Raw genomic sequence first — 21,963 nt, forward strand, 5'->3', positions numbered from 1 at the left:
GAGGGGGGTGGTGTCTGGGGGGAGGTTAGCACATGGTGGGGAATGGGGAGCAGGGTGGGGTGGAGATTGGGGTATTGGGGTGTATCTAGATCGTGGGCGGGACAGGCGCTCTGATCTGGTGGTCGTGGTGGTGAGGGTGGGAGTGGGTGGTGAGGGTGATTGGATACATGGTGGTGTTGGGGTGTGATTCCAAGAGGCGGCGGGCTTGGGTGGGGGTGTGGTGCGTCGTGTGTAATGAGAATGGTCACTGGGTAAGGGGGGGGCAGGAGTGGTGGTGTGGGTGGTGCATGGGAGAGGTGGTGTGGGCGCACATGGTGGGCTGGAGGGTGGTGTGGCGATAGGTGTAGTACGTGGGGTAGGGCAAGGGGGGGTGGGACGCAGGATGTGGTGGTGGTGGTAGGAAAATGTGCTGGTTGGGTGGGAGTGGGCGGGGCTGGTGGTGCCGTGGGTGGTGTAGGAGACGGGCGTGGAGGAGATGGTGGAGTGGGCATAGGAGAGGAATGTAGGATGGGTGGTTGTGGGGGATCGGGGTCGGGGGAAGTGGATGGTGTGTCGGGGGCCGGGGTGGGGGGCGGTGGCGTGAGTGTAGGTGAGGTGGAAGGGGGTGGGGAGAAGGAGTAGGAGTAGGAGTCCGGGGGGTAATTCTCAGAAGACGCTGCGGTTCTAGGTGTGCAGCGTGTGGTGTTTGGCACGTGGGTGAGTGCGGGGTCATTGTTGGAGGGTGGGAAGGAGCGCACGTGTCTGTTTCTGTACGTCCGTGGTTGGCCCTCATGGTTAATCGTGACTTGATAGGGGTTAGGGACTTTGATGATGGTGAAGAGGCCGTCAAAACACGGGGAGGTCTTGGTGGGGGTAGGGAGGTGGGTTACGACGACAGGATCTCCCGGCTTGTAGGGATTGGTGGGGTTAGTGTCGGGTTGCAGGTCTTGATGTGCTTGGAGGTGCTGGAGGCGTCGTTCGAGGTGGTGTAGGGGGTCAGTGGTGGAGGGTGTGGTGGGAGGTTGTAGGTGGTGGCGGAGGGGTAGGAGGAGTGGGGATTCCCCGAAAACTCGCTCGTGGGGGGTGATGCCGCCCTCTCTGGGGCATGTGTTCAAGCCCCATTGCACGATTTTGAAATGCGCTGGCCAGTTGTCATTTCCAGTTTGTATGATTCTTGTCCTTACTTGATTTAGGAGGGATCTATGACTCCTCTCGCAAATGCTGTTTCCCTGAGGCCAGTATGGGGATGAATGGGAGATACGATGGCCAAATATTGACGCGAGCTCCTCCCAGATTTTTCCCGTAAATTCCAGTGCGTTGTCAGAATGTAAGGCCTGTGGGATTCCGAAATAGGGGAAGACGTGGCGGACTACGCCATAGGCAAGTGAAACGGCATTGTGTTCTTTAGCAGGGCAGGCGATGAGGAATTTAGAGTAAACGTCCACAAAGGTGATGATATATTTGTACCCCGATTTAGGTGAGAGGGGGCCGACAACATTGAGAGAGAGCAATTGCCATGGTTTTTGTGCGATTAGTTTTCCTGCTGGGCACGGCATGCTTGGACAATGCTTTTGGCGATGGTGGAGGGGTTAGAGGTCCAATATATATCACTGAAAACTTGCAAAAGTTTCTTTGTCCCGAGGTGGATGCCGTTCTTGGCGTGGAGGTGCAGTATTGCATCATGGGCGGCGGTCGGGTCGAGGATGATATGGCCGTCTGAGTTGAACAGGTGATCACCATGCTGGTGTAATTTGGTGAATGTGTGCTGGGGAATCCAGGTGGGGCATTGTTTATCCCGCCAAATTTGAATGAGGTCTGGTTTGGGGCGTACAGTATGGATGGGTAGGCGGGAAAGGGCGCCAGCATTGGTATGTAGTTTGCCAGGCCGATAGGATATTTCCAAATCGAACTCCTCTAATGCTTCTCGCCAACGAATGAGTTGGGCGTTATTAGTATCGGACTGGCGTAGCCACTGCAGGGATTGGTGGTCGGTGATGATGACTACGTGGGTGCCAGAGATGTATGACCAGAAATAGTCAAGTGCCCAGATGATTCCGAGGCATTCGCGTTTAGTGGCAGCGTAAGTACATTCGGCCTGATTCAGGGTGAGGCTGGTGCAGGCAATGATGTGTTTGTGCCCGTCCTGCACTTGCGCGAGAACAGCCACTATGGCAACGAGGGAGACGTCAGAGTACAGACGAAAAGGGAGGTTGTAGTCTGGAAAGACAACGATGGGGGCTGAGATGAGTTTTGACTTGAGGTTGTTAAATGCTGCTTTCCTTTCCTCAGTCCATGTGAATGGCTCAGCTTTCTTTGTCAGGTCATGGAGCGGCTTTGCAATATCAGTGAAGCCTTTTATGAAACACCTATAATATGAAGTCAGGCCTAAGAAGGCACGGGTTTCGTGGACGTCTTTCAGTAGGGGGATGTCTGCTATCGCGCATAGTTTTTCAGTGTCAGGCAAGATGCCATTGGCTCCGATCATGTGTCCTAGGAAGGAAATGGATCACTCAGCTAGGACACATTTGGAGGGTTTGAGTTTTAGTCCAGCCTGTCGTATACATAGGAAACTTGTTTGAGGCGGTGTAGATGGTCGGCCCAGGTGCGACTGAAAACAGTGATGTCGTCGAGACACGCCAGGCAGATTTCCCAGGTTAGGCCGCCTAGTACAGACTCCATGAGGCGGAGGAATGTAGCTGGGGCATTGCAGAGTCCGAAGGGAAGGATGTTGAACTCATAATGTTTTCTGTTTGAGGTGGAGAAAGCGGGTTTCTGTTTGTCCCCTGGATGGACACGGACTTGCCAGTAACCTGGCTGTAGGTCTAGCGTGGAGAACCAGGTTGAGCCGTGTAGGGAGTCGAGGGAATCGTCGATTCTTGGGAGGGGCGTGGCGTCCTTGGTGGTGACATCTTTGAGTTTGTGGTAATCCACACAGAACTGCATTGTTCCATCTTTCTTTCTAACTAGTACGACGGGGGAGGACCATGGGCTATTCGAGTTGGAAATGACCCCGGCATCAAGCATGTCCTGGAACTGCCGGTCTTCCTCTACCCGTTGTCTGGGGTTTTTGCGTCGTGATGGTTGGTGAATGAGCGGTCCGGTTGTGTGAATTTCATAACTGAGATAGGTCGTGTGGCCGATGTCTGCAGGGCCAGATGAGAAGAGGTCTTGCAAGTCCAGGAGTAATCGTTAAAGGCTGTTGGTCTGGGAAGTAGACAGATGGGAAGGGAGAGGAGGTAGAGTGGGGTGGGTGGGGTGTGGTGTTGTACAAGGCTCAGCTTCTTCCATATCGCCAACAATTAGTCCTCGAGGTAGGGTAAGGGGTGTGGCGGCGAGGTTAGTGACACGGATAGTTCGGATGTGGGGGAGGAGAAAAGTCAGGGACACTAAACACGATGACAGGGGTCCGGTTGGTAGGGCGGGAGAGAAGAGGACGGAGGTACCGGAGGGTCTGTTTAGTTCTAACCAAGTCTCGTGATGGGGTGGAATCATGATAGCGGAGGCGATAGCGGCAGGGAAAGTCGGAGAGTGAGGTTGAGTTGGTTGGGTGGAAGGAGGGGGTGGTGATTGAGGGGGTGGGGTGTGAGGTGACCATGGAGTGGAGTTGCATGTGCAGATGGGTTGGGGAGGATGACTGTCAAGGGGAGGTGGTTTGTATGTGTTGTGTTGATGAGTGGTGAGTCTTTTTTTTTTTTTTTTTCATTCACTGGGGGCATGGAGGCTGGACTGAAGTGGAGTCAGTGCTGGTGGCAGTCGATGGTGGTGTGTAGTTTTTGGAGGAGGTCCAGCCCCAGGTAGCCATCGTAGGCACGACAGGTGGAGTCGAAGATGATGAAGGGATGAGTGGTCGATGCTTTCTGGTGTGTTTCAGTCTGCAGGGCCCGAGTTTCCCCACGGATAGGCAGGGGGCCATCCCCTACGTCTACGAGATTGGCTGAGGTGGGGAGAAGGGGGCCAAAGGCAGAGCTGTGGCAGGAGTAGAAGAGCGAATACAGGCATGACCTGGCAGCTCCCGTGTCCACCAGTAATCTAGCCTTGACCCTGTTCAGGAGTATGTTGTCATAGACTGGGGGTCTGTACTTGTGTGAAGTGGCCCCCACCACCGTGGGGAGGTGCGGGGGTGGACCTAAAAATCCATCGGCTGCGGGTTGTCGTCCTCGTCGTGCTGCTTGTCGCCGGGTTCAGGGTAGATGATGGGTGGAGCGTCGTCCTCTAGGGATGAGACCTTCCTGTGCCCCTGGTTGAAGGTCCTGCGTCGGTTTACCTTAAGTTGTTCCCTGATTTCATGCAGGGGGCAGTTTTTTTTTTTTTTATGCGAGGAAGAAGGAACCATAGGCCATGAGCCCGCAGTAACAGTTCCCTCCAAGAGAAAAACAAAATACAATAGAGAGCCAAATTCAAGATCCGATCATTTCGAGATGCCTGGACACACTGCGTTTGAAAGAATGGAGATCATAGGCAGCAGGAAATACAGACAGAGGGAGACAGTTCCAGAGTTGACCTGTTGCATAAATGAAAGACTAGGAGTAACGGTTAACTCTTGCATTAGAGAGTTGGACAGAAAAGAGATGAGAGTTTGCTGCCAGACGGGTGCTACACGCCCGTCGTAGAGGTGGAGGAATGCAAGCAGACAGTTCAGAGGAGCAGTGACCATTAAAGTAGCGATAGAAAAGAGATAAAGATGCAACAGTGCGGCGAAGAGACAGAGGTTGAAGGGAGTCAGTAAGAGGAGGAGAGTTAATGAGACGAAAAGCCTTTGACTCCACCCTATTGAGAAGAGCTGTATGTGGGGAGCCTCCCCACACATGAGAGTTGTACTCCACACAGGGGCGGATAAAACCCCTGTATAGAGTCAACAATTGTGCAGGGGTAAAGAAAGAGCGGAGTCGGCTTAGCACACCCAATCTCTTGGAAGCAGATTTTACAAGAGATATAATATGATCTTTCCAAGATAAGTCCCGAGTAAATGAAACCCCAAGCATGTTCAAGGATGATGCAGGATTAAGCTGAATATTATTAAATATTAGTGGGTATACCTGTGGAAGATTTTCTCAGGTTGATAGGTGTAAGAACTGAGTCTTAGATGCATTAAAAACAACCATATTATTTTTACCCCAGTCAGAGATACGAGCCAAGTCAGACATTAGGTGTGCCATAGCCTCATCCCTTGTTTGTTGAAGTAACTGTTGAGATGGGCGTTGCGGGAAACGAATGGAAAGGTGAAGGGTGGAGTCATCAGCGTATGAGTGGATAGGGTTAGATGTACAGCTTAGAAGATCATTCATCAACAGAAGGAAGAGAGTTGGTGATAGGACAGAGCCCTGAGGAACACCACTGTTGATAGATCTAGGAGAAGAATGATGGCCGTCTACAACAGTGGCTATAGAACGACCAGAAAGGAAGCTAGTGATGAAGGCACAGATAGAAGGATAGAAACCGTAGGAGGGCAGTTTGGAAATTAAAGATTTATGCCAGACTCGATCGAAAGCCTTTGAGATGTCAAGTGCAATGGCATAGCTTTCGCCAAAGTCCCGAAAGGAGGATGACCAGGAGTCTGAAAGGTAGGTGAGAAGATCGCCAGTGGAGCGTCCCTGACGGAACCCGTAATGACGATCGGAAAGAAGGTTGTGATAGGAAAGATGCCTTAAAATTTTTCTATTGAGAATTGACTCGAAAACTTTTGAAATACAGGACGTTAAAGGAACTGGACGATAATTGGAGGGTTGGGAGTGGTCACCCTTCTTTGGGACTGGCTGAATGAGAGCAAACTTCCAGCAAGAAAGAAAGGTACAAGTTGACAGACAAAGGCGAAAGAGTTTGCCTAGGCAGGGTGTAAGCACAGAAGCACAGTTCTTGAGAACAACAGGAGGGACCCCATCAGGCCCATATGCCTTGTTAGTACTGAGGCCAGTGATGGCAGAAAATACATCAGCTGAAGAAATTTAAATGTCAGCCATGAGGAAGTCAGAGGGGGGAAGTGATGGAGGAACAGCACCGGAATCGTCTAAGGTGGAATTGGAGGAGAAAGTCTGTGCAAAGAGATCTGCTTTATCAGTAGAAGAAATAGCTACAGAACCATTAGAGTAGAAAAGAGGAGGGAAGGATGATGAGGTAAAGTTGTTAGAAAGGTTTTTGGCAAGGTGCCAGAAGGAGCGGGAGGAATTCGAGTTGGAGAGTTGAGAGCATTTAGTACGGATGAAATTATTTTTAGCAGAGCGAAGAACAGACCTAGCACGATTCCCGGCAGAAACGTAAAGATGATGTGATTCAGGGGTGGGTTGGCTCTGGTACCTTTTGTAGGCCCTCTCATTGTTGCGGACAGCATTAGAACAAGCGTGATTAAACCAAGGCATTCTTGCGTTAGTCAAAGGATATGACAAAGGAATGTATGCTTCCATGCCCGAGAGAATAACCTCCGTAATGCGCAAGGCACACTCAGATGGCTCACGGCCATGGAAGTAATAATCATTCCAGGGAAAATCAAAGAAGTACTGCCTGAGGGCCTCCCAGTCCGCTGCTCCAAAATGCCACAGACGATGTTTCCCTAGAGGGTCCACATGCCGTACCGGAGTGATAGGACAGGTTAAGGTGATAAGGTTGTGATTGGAGGAGCCCAACGGAGAGAAAAGATTAACAGAGTAAGCAGAAGGATTAGTTGTGAGGAAGAGGTCAAGTATGTTGGAGCTCTCTCCAAGGCGGTCAGGGATACGGGTAGGGTGCTGTACAAGCTGCTCTAGGTCATTAAGGATAGAAAAGATGTAGGCTTGTTCACCAGGTGGATCAGTGAAAGGAGAGGAGAGCCAAAGGTGGTGGTGAACATTGAAATCTCCTAGAATGGAGATTTCAGAGAAAGGAGAAATGGATAGAATGTGTTCCATCGTAGAAGTAAGATAGTTGAAGAATTTTTGATAGTCAATAGAATTAGGGGATAAGTAAACAACACAGATATATTTAGTCAGAGAATGACAGGAAAGCCGAAGCCAGAGTGTAGAGAATTCAGAAGAATCGAGTTCAGGAACACGAGAGCAACATAAGTCGTTGCGTATATATACACAACAGCCACCTTTGGCTTTGAAATGAGTATAGTGAAAGTAGGAGGATACAGAAAAGGGTTTGCTGTCAGTTGCCTCAGACAGCTGAGTCTCAGTTAGAAAAAGAAGGTGAGGTTCAGAGGAGGAGAGGTGGTGCTCAACAGAGCGAAAGTTAGAGGAAAGGCCGCATATATTGCAGAAATGAAGAAGAAGTGAGTCAGACAGTGGTTCCAGGCACCTCGAGTCATCACCGGGAGAGGAGCGGGTGGTGGGGGCATTTATGGTCCCCCCTCCTGGGGACTCCGAGGTACGACTGCAGGCTGTAAATTCCCAGGGGTTAATAGATATGAGGTTGGAATTTTCCCTGGGGTTGGGGCATTTTCTCCGTGGGTGAGCCCTGGGGATGGTGACGGATGGCTCCGTGGTGGGTTGGGTGGGCTGCATGGGTGGTGTCCTTGCCTTGGGTGGTTGTTGTTTGGTGGTGGGGAATTTGCTCACTGCGTGAATAGGTTGTGGCATAGGACGGGCGGCAAGGAGCCGTCGGACGAGTTGCAGGTCACGATCCTTGTCGCCTGAGGGATCGTAGATGGTGAAGTGTTCCCGTATTGAGCTCGGGAGGATCCTTAGCAGGGTGTTAAAAGTGTGTTGATCCCGTGTTGCAGTGGTAGGCTCGGGATAGGCGGCGCTGACGAGCGCCTAGCCTGTACATATGTGTCGTCAAGGCAGCCGTTGTAGGTGAGGGCGTCGAGTTGTGAGAGGGCGACAACTCTACCCAGTGAAGGCGTGACTGCTTGCTTTATAATGTGCGAAAATTGGTCCCATGTCAATTCAGGGACGATTTTCGTGGCTATAGTAGCAATTATTTTGCCCAGGTTGGGTAGTGTGACAGCTATTTTTTCTCTGTCTGTGTCAAACCCGATGCCTAGGAGGTGTTTTACCATATCTAGGTAAACATCTATGTCATATTGTTCAGGATTGAACTTTGGCAATTGGATGTGAGGTTTGGCTGCCATTGTGCAGGTTTCCCTTTTGTGTTCCTCCGTGCTTTATTCGGATCCAGAACCACTGCTGGCCACCAGTGTTATGCGTGTTGTTTTTGGTTCGACTTCTCGGTCCAAAAACCCTCGCAACTGAGCGGGGTCCTCTTTCTTGACCGAAAATAAAACACTCACAAAGGAACAGGGCATAAAAAATAGGTAGTACACCTTAACACATCTATTGCTTATTTCAAAACACTGTGACGATACAAAGAAAGAGTTACAAGATATGATGGGGACAGGTTTACAAAGTTAGCTTCACAATAATATAAAGCACACACAGTACAGGCAGAGGGTAGAGTTCGGTAATTGTATCTCGATGGTGGATTATAAGTTCTAGATACCCGTATTGTGTCTATAGGGAAAATGAGTATTTTTATAGTCTCGACCTGATGCATTGTAGGTGGAGTGAGCCAAGGGTCGAGAGGGTGAGTGTTACTATAATTGATTAGAGCGCGAGTCGCGACACTCGAGGAAGTTACTTAGTTGCGGGGACACTGTTCACTGTCTTTTGGCTTTTCCTCGCGCTCAGGTTCTATGTCTGGGTTCACTAGTCTTTTCTGTTCTGCCTGGGTATTTATTTCACAATGTGTTACTAATATTATTCTGGCCTCACTCTTTCACTGTCACTGTTCACTCCTGTCTCTGTGGTTTTCTCTGACACAGGAGATACACTTAAGTCACTACTGGCCCTTGTTTCCTGGGCTTAGCACAAGAGGCACCCGGGCATGGGAGGGGGCTCTCCTGGGGAGCCCTCCCGCAGGAGACAGCGGACTACCCGTAGGGGAGTCACTGCCTGGGGTTCCTTCGTTGGGGGGGTGCCGCAGTCTGCCGATTGGGGGCCTCGACCTGAGAGGCCCTCGTGTTAGAGCCTCGTCGGTGGGGTGCAGGGAGGCCCTCTGGACTGGGGGCCTCGATCTGAAGGGCGGCCCTTGGGACTGGGGCCGAACAGCTGCAGGAGGCGGGCCTATCGCCTCTTCTTCCGGGCAGAGAGTCATGGGGGAGTAGAGCCCAAGTGGCTTGACTCTGGGGCCCGGTCTGGGAGCCTGGGTGCTGCAGTCGCCTTTAGTGAAGGGCGCCATCAGGGGCAGACTGCGGCACCTCTTCTTTCCGGCGTTCGTCAGAGACTGGGACCAACCAGGTGTAGGCGGCAAGGCTGACACAGGGCCGCACCACCACTCCAGCAGTACCTCGGGGGAACCATACCTGAAGGGAGTAAGAGAGGGGCATCCCACGCAGCCGAGAGGTGAAAGGCCGGCCGCGCAAGGGACCTGCTTCTCAGGGAGGACCTTAGAGATCACAGACGAAGGACGTACAGTGGCCGATCCTTCCCCCACACGTACAGTGGCCGATGTGGCGGTTCCGTGATCTCTAGGGCCTACAGATGAAGGGCATACAGTGGCCGACCCTTCCCCCACACGTACAGTGGCCGATGTGGCGGTGCTGCTCCTGAAGGAGGAAGGGGCAGATGAGGGGCACACAATGGCCACACCCTCCCCAGCACGTACAGTGGCCGATACCGCGGCTCTGCCTTCCCCACGGAAAGTAACAGAAGGACGTACAATGGCCGATGTGGCGGTGTTACTCCCATACTAGGAAGAGGTAGTGGATGAGGGGCATCTATCTATCTATCTATTGCCAGACGCCTCAATCCCGTTTGGGGTGGCCACAAACAAATCGCCTCCAAGTCGCCCTGTCCCCCGCCATTTCACTCCCCTGCTCCCAACTCACACCCCTCTCTCCCATATACCTCTCCACCCCATCTCTCCATCTCATCCTCGGCCTCCCCCTCCCTCTTTCCCCCTCCACCTCACTCACATACACTCTCTTCGTCAGTCTTTCACCCTCCATCCTCTCCACATGGCCAAACCACCTCAATGTGTTCCTCATAACGCTTCCTATCACATCCACATCAACACCACAACGCTCCTTTATATCCTCATTCGTCAGCCTGTCTCTCCATGTGACTCCACAGGCTCCTCTTAAATAACTTATTTCCACGGCTCTCTCTCTTGACTTGTGTCCTTCCAACAACGTCCAAGCTTCACTTCCGTACGTTAGAGTTGGTATCACAATACTGTCATGTAGTAACTTTTTCACTTCCATGCTCACTTCCCTGTTTCTTATCACTGCTTTCAAAGAACCAGCAACCTTTCTTCCCTGCTGTACCCTTTCAAGCACTTCACCCTCCAAACCTCCAACCTTACTCATCACACTACCCAAGTACTTAAACGTACTCACATTTTCCAATTCCTCACCATCCAACCTCACTGTACATTCACTGACTTCACCTCTCTCAAAGACCATCACTTTACTCTTCCCTACATTCACCTTTAGATTCCGTTTCTTACACACTCTCTCAAACTCATCTACCAAGCCTTGCAGCTCCTCTTCGTCTTCACTCAACAACACAGTACCATCTGCAAACAATAGTACAGGGAGTTTCCAAACACTATCCTCTCTCACCAGGGCCACTCCAACATCCACTACCCTACCTTGTACCTCTTTTATTACCCCATCCATGTACAGATTGAACAACCATGGAGACATGACACATCCCTGTTTCAAACCAACTCTCAAAGAGAAAAATTCACGTAGTTCACCATCCACACGCACTGCAGCCTTCGCACCATCGTACATACTCTTCACAGCATTCAACAACTTCCCATCTACTCCATATATTTTTAACACTTTCCACAATCCTAGTCTATCCACCCTGTCATATGCTTTCTGCAAATCCATGAAAGCCGCATACAACTTCTTTCCCTTCTCTAGAAACTTTTCCACTAAAGATCTAAGAATGAATATCTGATCTACACAACCTCTTCCCTTCCTAAAGCCTCCCTGTTCTTCTCCAACTAATTTCTCTGTTCTTTCTCTAACTCTGTCAATAAGTATCCTACCATACACTTTTTCTATTATACTAAGAAGACAAATGCCCCTATGATTACCACACACTTCTTTTTCCCCTTTTCCTTTGTACAAGGGAATAATTATACCTGACTTCCAATCCTCCGGGACTCTACCTTCCTCCCAGGCCAATCTGCACATCTGAGGGTCATACGGTGGCCAAACCCTCCCCGACACGTACAGTGGCCGATATCGTGGTTGCACTCCTACTTCCTTTTCCAAGCGGAGTGTGCTCATTAGCTGACACTCTGTGGGTAGTACTCCCGTAGGAGGAGGAGGCAGTGGATGAGGAACATACAGTGGCCGAACCCTTCCTGACACGTACAGTGGCCAATATCACGTTTCCACTCCTCTCTCTGCCAGGCGGAGTGCACTCAATAGCTGTCACTCCATGGCCTTTGCCAGTCGGAGTGCGCTCAATAGCTGACACTCCGAGGCCTTTGTCACTCGGAGTGTGCTCAATAGCTGACACTCCGAGGTCTTGGCCAGTCGGAGTGCGCTCAGTAGCTGACACTCCGAGGCCTTCTCCAGAGGTGGCTGTAGCTGAAGGGCGTACAGTGGCCGAACCTTCCCCCACACGTACAGTGGCCGATAAGGTGGCTGTACAGGGGGAAAACAACTGAGGGGCGTACAGTGGCTGAACCCTCCCCGGTACGTACTGAGGCCGTACCACGGTGTTGCTTGGGACTGACTCTGGATCAGTCCCACCCCAAACCTGGTGAGTGCTGTCCCGCCCACAGGGTCGTGTCTTCCGCTGGCGTAGTTTCCGTCGGGGCGGTTGAGGGGTAGAGGGACTCAGGACAGGGGGGCACCGATGTCCTTCTTGCCCCAGGTTGACCTTTCGGCGACCCGACCCTCCGTGCTGTCCTCCTGGGGTGTTGGTGAGGCTACGGCTTGGTGGTGGGGTGGCCGGTCCGGCCAAAGTATGGTACTTCACATTATATACAAACAATTAATTACCTAATACATTAGCGGGAATATTTTAATTGGCAATAAATAGATCTCTCTTTGATACTTCACAGAAAAAGACAACAGATACAGTAACCGAAACATTCCTTAGTATTATGTTAACGGCTAACCGGAAGTGTAACTGGAAATGTGCCTGTACATTTCGTACAGTACAACAAGTCTAGCTATCTCACAGACACAATTACCCTACGTTCATTCATTCATTCATTTCCAGACGCCATGTATCCCAAACGGTGTGGCCAAGTGCTTAGAGTTAATTGTTTTACAGGAAGGGGCACTAATCCTCCACCAACCCCAATTGACACGTAGGGATGCCAACAGCATCTGGTGTTCCCAGGCGGTCTCCCATCCAGGTACTAACCAGACCCAACGTTGCATAACTTCGCTGATCGGACGGGAAGCGGTGTACTCAACGTGGTATGGCCGTGCACTAAGGAAAATCACGACTTCTCATTTTACAGATAACATATTATCTATGGAAAAGATTTACTCTTGATGAAAAGGCCTTTTTTATTATCACTTTTTAAAATTAAAACTCTTATGCCATAAACCACAAAATTATCGTACAGAACGTACGATAATAAGAAAAGGTATCGTATATTGTACAGTCGCCCCAAGAAGTGATGGCAGAGTTTCAGATTGCTTCGGCCACTCTGCACTGCCGTACGTTCAGTGAAAACAGTGAATATAAGGTAAACATTCAATGCCTTCATCAGCTCATATCAAATAAATTATATATTATATTGCGCTAAGAATGATGTAAATTGAATAACTGGAGGCAGTGATATTAGAAGTTAACACTTAGTTTCCTTTCCCGATTTGAATAAATGTGAAATGTATTACTCCGCGCGCGGTGGGCAGTAGGCCTATAACTCCGTGTTCCTGATTTAAATATTTCCCAGGATTTCAAATACAGATGCTCTAGTTTTGAAGACCAGTTAAGGAAAATTATAGTGACAGCAATACACTGCCCTATTTTCAAATGCTATGATGATGATCCAGCAACATAAGGATGCCATAACAATGAAATTATTCTTCGTAATGATGCCCAACCTGCGGTAGCAGCAAGACCATACTGCCGTTTATTCCGTCTTCCTCTCTCCAATAATAATTATAATTAGCAACTTTATTCCCAACTGATGCAAAATTATTATTAGCTGTAAGAAGGTAAGACAGATTCTGCCTTTTTCTCTTACACTAAACAATAAACAGGACCAAAACATGAGTTCATAAACTCTTGCAGTGCAAAACCACGCACTCTTTACTCGATCATTTAATTTTAATATCTGTCTATTTAAATAAACTGTAATGTCCTGCTGAACAGAAAATGCTGATTTGGAAGTTTTGAACTCAATTATTTGTTTATGAACCTCTGCATTTTACTACTCTTGCTAATCGATTATGCACTGAGGATATCAGACTATATGACAGAAGTTAGCATTCTGCAACAGGCAAACATCGAGGTTCTTTTTTTATACTTCTTTCACCGACAGCCCTCTGGCTTATATTAAATATTACAGAGATTTTTCTTAATGGAAAACTGGCCAAAGGCAGTGTAATAACTGCATGTCTTTGAGTAAGTATTATCTCCTCGTGCGTGTTGATCGAAACATTTAAAATAGCTTACTGGCTTACGCCGTCTTCCCGCTTTCTGTCGTCGTCCATAGAGCCATTGGGAACGGAAATAAACGACTATAAATTATTCCCTGGTATTGTAACGGAAATTATTTTATAAGTAATAATTGCTAATTTTTATTGTTTATTGACGCTCCCTTTTGTTCAGTCTTACGCTACTAAAAAATTATTGCGTGTTACCATACTAGACTTGAACTCCACAAATTATTCCTGACTGTCCCTGAGCGATAGTTGTGAAATTTCAATTAGTTCCGTTTAGGATCTCCTATTATCGTAACTAAGGAACTGCTTCCTACAAATTTGAAATATACAGGTACTTTGGCATTGATTTATTGTTTTTTGTAACAGTTTTACGTATTAGGTTTCACCTCGTAGAGATATAAGGAAGAGTATGTGCACTGTCGCTGACCGAAAATTTCTGGATACTCCGCCGTCACTTCTTAGGCCGACTGTACCAGAGGCGGTTTAACGTACATGTACCATAATTATCGTACGAGTGGCAACTGTAATTTTCATTCATTTATTATTTGTTGTTGTATTCATATTTGATTTCTTTACAAAAGAAATATAAAAATAAATTTTATACATGCATAGTGTTTATACATGAAAAAATTTATTTAGTGAACTGGGCATTTTTTTTTTTTTTTAGATAAAGAACTACTCACTGTATACCTTTGAAGTATTTTAATTACATGTCACTTGCTAAATATACAGAATGAGCTCTTTAACCAAATGGCAGTAATTAGAGTACTAAAAATATTTAAACAAGTTCATAAAACCGGTTTCAGGAAAACTTGCTAAGCTACTTATCTCGACTTTTGTGTCTTTATGAGACCTCATTAAAAAAAAAAAGGAAGAAGTATATAAAAAAGATCAATAAAGTAATTTCAGTGCATCATAGGTTTCGGAAAGAATTTTTTTTTTCATAAAGTAAATATAAGCAGAGAAGTAAAGAAACCTTAAGTCAAGTTGGTCATTCGGTGGCGTCGTCTGCAGTTTCCAAGTTCCATTTTTTTTCTGGAAGTGCCAACGCTGCCAGGTGGAAGATTTCTCCAGTGACCAGTGAAGTGTCAGACTCGGAAGATGCAGGTGAGTGATAGGTTCCTTTTTCTGGACACTGCAGTATATCTGGCAAACATACTTTGTAATTTCAGCAGCAGAAATATCTTACCGATTCACTTCCTCTTATCCCCGGTTGTTTTCTATGTTTCACTAACTGTTATTTTGGTGGTAAATAGTTCTTCATTGTCGATTTTATTTTCGTGGTATCTTTATCACTGATCATTCTGTTTTTATCAATGTTCATTCCGATTCACAAGTGTTTGTTTCTCAAGCGTAATGGGAAGCTTTCCAAAAGCTGCTCAGTTAGTACAGTTGCACTAGTGTAACGTTACATAAGGTATTCATAACCTTCCAGGATTTTTTTTTTCTTTTTTTGCACCTACGCCTATCAGTTATTTGAATGTGCATTACGATATTATATTCCCAAATTAGGGGGAGTCTTCTCTATGGCATTTTGGTCACAAATGCGTCTTTATGGAGGATCCAGTATCATCCCATAAGTAATTTGTCTGCTCTTGATGTGCAACCATCACCTTGTGACAATTCCCATCCCCAGCCGTGCCAAGGTGGCACTCACGTTCAGTGGATACCATACCTAACAGAATCATGTCTTCACATCGCACAACCCTTGTATATTCCTGAGCTCATCTGTCAGCTATTTCAAGCTTACATATCTCAAATGCATAGGAGATTAAGAAACTTCTTTTGTAGGGTTCCCATCTCTTGTTCATTCTTGAGTGTGAAGTCAATTTTATTTTTACAATTATCTATTCACTGTCGACTGTCTTACTGTATATTAAATACAGTACAACAGGAAAAACTCTGGAGGGGAAGAATCATTCATTTGATTCTGACCAAGAACATTTATCTAACCTGTTTTTGAAAGAACTTATTGAAGGAACATTAATGACATGCTCAGGTACAAGTGCAACCAAATAATGACTCAGCGGTCATTTAACGAATCAATATTTTGAAATGGAAAATACCTGTACAATTTTTATCACCACATAAGTTCATATACACCTAATTATCTGAAATCCAGTCAAAATTTTGTGATTAATTTAACTTAAAAAAAAAATCAGAGAGAAAGCTTGCAGAAGTTTTGCCTTTAGCTCAACAACACGCCTTGGTAGACGTAGTCTGTACAGTATAAATATTTATTTAACATGCAGATGCATTTATTTGCACTGTAAATCAATATTTAATTATGCAGAATGAAAGTCCATAAGGCATGCTGGGGATCTAAAAGGGAAGTACCCATTACCGTACCTTTTGCACGTGTTCATTCTGAATCCTGATTTTCCATTAATACAGTAAAACCTCACTATAGCTGATTAATTGGGACTCAACCCATTCCAAAAAAACGAAATTCTGATAAAAGTGTCATCCGGACTTTCCCCTGCTAACCTGGACTTTTTCTGTTATATCAGATATTAGTCTGGATCACACCAACAGTTTTTAAACTGTTTTCACTACCATTGCAGTACTGTACTGTATTGCACATTCACTACTGTACAATAATCAGATAGTGTAATATACAGTACGTGTTTACAGTATAATAATCCTGTACTGTACATTGATAAACATTTTTTTTTTTTACCTTACCGTGGTGAACATAGCAGAAGTAGTCAGAAAGTCTGGACTGCTTCTGGCTTTATCAGACTTTTTCCAATATGTAAGAATTTAGTCCAGTAGCTCCTCGATTCCAATAAAAGCGAGTTCTGGTCTATTGAAGTCCGTTATATCAAGGTTTTACTGTAGTTAAATTCATTCATTCATTTTTTTCATTCATTGCCAGATGCCATGTATCCCAAACAGGGTGGTCAAGAGTTAATTGTTTTACAGGGAGGGGCACTAATCCTCCACCAACCCCACTTGACACATAGGGAGTTATGCCAACAGCATCTGGTGTTCCCAGGCGGTCACCCATCCAAGTACTAACCAGACCCAACGTTGCTTTGTTCAGGAATAATATCGCTGAAGTTGGTGGAAAATTTATATCATGAGCCAAAAGCAAAAGGGAAATAGAGATGTGCTCATATGAGAAGAGGGGAAAGTAACATGAGCCCAGATGAGACGAGGGAAAGTAATGTGAGCCTAGATGAGGGAAAGTAACGTAAGTCTACATGAGGGAAAGTACTGTGAGCCCAGATAAGGGAAAGTACCGTGAGCCCAGATGAGAAGAGGAAGAGTATGTGAGCCCAGAAGAGGGAAAGTAATGTGAGCTCAGATGAGATGAGGGAAAGTACTGTGAGCCGAGAGAAATTATGCACAATATTTTGACTGGATTTCAAATAGTTGGTTTTGTATGAACCTACTGTAAATGGTGATGGAAAATACAACACTTTCCAATTAAAAGTGCCGATTTGATAAATGACTGCCAATTCAGTATTTCATCATACCGTTCAGGTAATGTGTTCCAGTCATTCACAACTGTCACACTAAAGGATTCTGCTCAAACCAGCGTTCTCCAGTGACCTCTCTTCATCAGTTTGCGTGTATTGGTTCTTTTGGTGGCTGTACTTTTGTAGCTAGACTCAAAGATGATATCCTCATCATCAGTTAGCCTAAGGGATTTTGTACGTTTCAATTAGATTTCCTCGGCAACTTTTCTTTAGAGTTGTCAGCCCAAGTCTTTCACACCTCTCTACATATTCCAGGTCTCTGAGTTCTGGTACTGTACAAGTTTTGTCGCCCTTCTCCGCACTTTTACCAATTCAAGTACAGTACCGGTATTGTTTTTCCTGTAGTATGGGGGCCAGCTTTCATTTTGTTTTGTTTCATTTTTGAAGGCTTCAACATACTTGCATGCGTTGGCCTTGGTCACCTAGTAATGGCTTGCCATGCTGCTCGATCTCTGGCAGCTTCCCTATTCAGTCCCTTATCCCTGAGGTCGCACTCAGTCACCTCGTCCCAGGTCTTTTTTCAGTCTGCCTCTCACAACCCTACTGCCCAACATTAACGTTCCTCACATTCTGCACCCAGTCATCGTCCCTCATCCTCTCCACATGCCCAAACCATCTCAATCTACCTCTCCTTATCACAACACTAAAGCACTTCAGTCCCATCCCAACCCTCAACTCGTTCATCATAAACATAGTCCCCCCAGGCCTCACACTCAGAGATGCACTGCACATCCATCTAATCATTGTCATTCATGTACATCTGAGCCTGTGAATATCCACGTCTTTTACTGCCTAGGCATCACTGCCATCCAGCATTACACTCCTTACACATGCCGCATGCAAAGATCCCATAGCAGAGAGAGAAAAACTCAATGTCAGGAGAGGCAACAGTTCACTGAACTTCTTCCAACCACTCCTCGCTATAGCCACAGCACATAACATGTCTTCCAAAGAACAAAACTCTTTCACACGCTCAAGAGATTCACCAGCAAGTTCAATCCTTTCACACCTGACAATCTCCACCTGCTCTCCCTGACACATCACACACGTGAAATCAGCATTATCTCGCAGTCTGCCTCTAATACAACTACCTCCCTTCTTCACCCACCCATCTCAAACACTGCACAAGATGGAATTATTTCCCACATCCTTGGGGCAAATTGCACATGACCACTACCGGTATCCCTCGTCTTTGATAGTAACACCATCAGCCCTAGATACCATCACATTTGTTTTATCTGCACTTACTCTTAAGCCCCTGTGCCCCTTACCATCTCTCCAATTCCAAAAAATTTTCCCATGCCTCCCTTTCATTCTCTGCAGTCGTCAAATCGTCGGCATACAACATCTACTTCAGTCCATTTCTGAAGTCACATGAGAGGGCTTCAGGTACCATGATCAACAACAAGGGGGCACAAAAGTGACCCCTGGTGCACACCAGCATTCACGTAAATTCATCACTTGCATCTTCATTCACCCTTACATGGGTGCGAGCACACTCATACATGGACGTACTGTACCCACCCACACCAGCCACTCCTCAATCCCATGCTTTCTCATTGCTCACTTCACCACCACTCATGGGACTCAGTCAGAGGCCTTCTCCAAATCAGCAATAACAAAGTATAGTTCCCTTTTCTTTCTCTTATATTTTTCCTGAAGGTGTCAAACAATAAATATGGCATCAGTGGTCCCTTTGCCTGGTATAAACCCAAACTGCATCTCATCAATATTCATTCTTTCTTTAATCATACCTTCTAGAACTCTCTCCATTACCTTCATTATCTAGTGTAAAAGTTTCATGCCTCTGTAATTTCCTCTTTCCAGGGCATCACCCTTCCCCTTGTACACATTTACAATTACACTCTTCAGCTATTCCCTTCCCCATGTTCACGTTTACAATAACACTCTTCAGCCAGTCATGTGGGACAACACACTCATATACGGTATAATTGTATTTGTCAGGTCAGTGACTAACCTCACTTCTGTATCTCCCTGAGACTTTCAACATATCAGCATTCAACCCAGACACACCTGCTGTCTTCCCCACCTGCATCCTGGCTATTGCCCCACTCACAGTGGCAGCGTTAATCAAAGACTAAGGGCCAAACACTGGATCTGCTGGCTCCAAACCTTCCCTGTCCCAGTCAAACTCTTCATTCAACAACCAGTTGTAATTCTCTCCATGCGTCTTTAGTATCCCCACTGTTCACAGCTACCCTTCCTTCATCATTCTTCACACAGTGCTCATCCATAATATCCCTATTCTCCCTCTTCATCTGGTTTGCCACCTTAAATATCATATTGTTTCTCTCCACACGATTTAGATTATCAAGTAAAAGTCTGTGTGACTCAGACTTCGCCCTGTAAACCTCTTTTCTAGCTACACATGACAGCCAGTTATTCCTCTGTGTTATCACCCTTCTGTTCCCGGAAAAGCTTTCTTTTCTCCTTAATTACAGTCTCTACACCCTTATCCCACCACCAAGTTACTTTGTCATGGGCCTCTTGTCCATCCACATATTGAATCAGTAACTCTCAAGAGGTTGCTCTTACGGGCTCTACTGTTCATTAACACCTGTCAGCATCTTCCTGTTCAGCCAGCACTCTCCTCATCTCCGTATTTAAAGCATCGTTTACTGCTTGGTTTTTCAGTTTCCATATTTTCTTCCAAGGTGCATGAGTCCTTTCTTTCATCACCTGCTCTTTAAGCACCTTGTCACATATCAGTAACCAAGGAGTTAAGGATGCCTTCAGTAGTGAGATGAGTAGAATGGTAGCTGAACAGAGAGCCATTGACAGAAATGTTAATGAACAGTATAGAGCTCTCAAGAACAACCTCCTGAGAGTTACTGATTCAGTATTTGGATGGACAAGAGGCCCACCAAGACATAAAGTAATTTATTGGTGGAATGAGGGTGTAGAAGCTGCAGATAAGAGAAAGGAAAGCTTTTCTGGGAATGGAAAAAGGGTGATAAATACTTGGCTGCCAAGTGTAGGACTAGAAAAGAGGTTTACAGGGCAAAGTCTGAGTCTCAGAGACTTTTACTTGATAACCTAAAATGGTGTGGAAAGGAAGAATATGACATTTAAGGTGGCAAATCAGACGAAGAAGGAAACAAGGATATCATGGGTGAGCAGTGTGTAAAGAATGATGAAAGAAAAGTTGTGGTGAATAGTGGGGATGTTAACCCCTAAAGATGGGCATCGTAATGTTTTGACAGACGCCCGGGATGGGCATAATCGGTGGGTGAGATATGGTGGGGGATTTGTGGGGGGGAAGGTGTAGAGGGGTGTGGGGGTTGTGAGGTGGTGTGGGGATGGGGACTGGGTGCTTGGGGGAGGTGGGAGTGTTGGGGTGGGGGTAGTTAGTGGGGGGGGTCAGGAGGGGGGTGGGGGGAAAAGGGTGGGGGTTAGAGGGGTGGTGTTGTTTGAGGGGTATGGGGGTGGGGGTGGAGGAGGGTAGGGGGTTAGGAGTGGTGGGGGTAGGGGGTGGGGGGAGTGGGAGGTGGTGGGGAAGCAGTTGGGGGATTGTGGGGGGTGGGGAGGGTAGGGGTAGTGAGAGGATGGGGGTTAGGGGTGATAGGGGGTTGTGGAGGGTATCGGAGGGACGTTGGGGGGATTTGAGGGGCGGTGGAGGTTTGGGGGTGGGGTGGTGGTGGGTGGTTGGGGGAGGGTGGGGGGTGAGGGTGGGGGTGGATGGTGTGTTGGTGTGGTGGTAGAGGGGTGGGGTGGGTTTGGGGGGGTGGGGGGGCACGACTGCATATGCAGACACCTGCCTTTTTGGCCCTTGTACCCCCCGACAGCATATGCAGACACCCGTCTTTTAGGGGTTAAAGACACCTGGAGAGGGCATTACGACCAGTTATCCAAGGGGGAGTCTGGGACAGGGAAGATTTGGGGACAGCAGATCCAGTGTTTGGCCCTTTGCCTTTGATTGAACTGCTACTGTGAGCAGGACAATGGGCAGGATGCAGGTGGGGAAGTCAGCAGGTGTGTCTGAGTTGATTGTTGATATGTTGAAAGCTGCAGGAGATACAGGAATGGAGTTAGTCACTGACTTGGTTAGTGTGATTATATATGAGTGTGTTGTCCCAGATGATTGGCTGAAGAGTGTAACTGTAAATATGTAATGGGTGGTACCCTGGAAAGGAAGATATAGAGATATGAAGCTTTTAGACCAGATGATGAAGGTAATAGAGAGAGTTCTAGAAGGTATGATTAGAGAAAGAATGTTGATGAGATGCAGTTTGGGTTTATGCCAGGCAAAGGGACTGCTGATGTCTTATTCATTGTTCAACAGCTTCAGGAAAAATACATAGGAAAGAAAAGGGATCTGTAGTTTGTTTTTGTTGATTTGGAAAAGGCCTTTGACAGAGTCCCTAGAGAGGTGGTGAAGTGGACAATGAGAAAGCTTGGGATCAAGGAGAGGCTGGTTGGAAAGGTTATGGCTATGTATGTGGGTGCTTGAACCCAGGTGAGGGTGAATGGAGATTTGAATGATGAGAGTCTGTGAATGTTGGTGTGCATCAGGGGTCAGTCCTGAGCCCCTTGTTGTGTATCACGGTACTTGAAGCCCTCTCACTTGACTTTAGAATGAAGTTGTATGTTGATGATATGGTGTTGATTGCAGAGAATGAAAGAAAGGTGGAGGAAAGACTTAGTAAGTAGAGATATATTATGGGGCATAGGGGCTTAAGTGTAAATGCAGATAAAACAAAAGTAATAAAAGTAAACAAGAAAAGCAATTCGGTGCATGTCATAGGCTAGGCTAGGATGGGAGGCTGCGTAGTTGGAGTGGTGCAGCAGTCACGTAATTACATAAAGTTCTGCACTTATTTACATCACTTTACAATCAATTAAACTAAAATGTAACACTTGGAATATAATTAACTGAAATGTAGAATTTGGAATATCTATCTATCTATCTATCTA

General features: G+C 46.7%; 1 protein-coding gene and 1 non-coding gene across 2 annotated transcripts in view; one reads left to right on the forward strand and one right to left on the reverse strand.

The window, feature by feature from the left end:
- Positions 1 to 12,238: 12,238 nt before the first annotated feature.
- Positions 12,239 to 12,357, reverse strand: LOC145405203 (5S ribosomal RNA). The gene has a single exon (XR_013898303.1). It is a non-coding gene; the product is annotated as a 5S ribosomal RNA (ribosomal RNA).
- A 2,191-nt stretch (positions 12,358 to 14,548) lies between these two features.
- LOC145404952 (putative very-long-chain enoyl-CoA reductase art-1) overlaps positions 14,549 to 21,963 on the forward strand; it is a 174,492-nt gene continuing 167,077 nt past the window's right edge. The window contains exon 1 of the mRNA XM_080276458.1: positions 14,549 to 14,650. Within this exon, the coding sequence (XP_080132584.1) occupies positions 14,645 to 14,650 (6 nt within the window). The 5' untranslated portion in view covers positions 14,549 to 14,644. The remainder of the gene's footprint in view (positions 14,651 to 21,963) is intronic.

Source organism: Coenobita brevimanus, chromosome 65, assembly GCF_032717465.1.
Source record: "Coenobita brevimanus isolate Jiangsu-jjx chromosome 65, ASM3271746v2, whole genome shotgun sequence".
Classification (NCBI taxonomy): domain Eukaryota; kingdom Metazoa; phylum Arthropoda; class Malacostraca; order Decapoda; family Coenobitidae; genus Coenobita; species Coenobita brevimanus.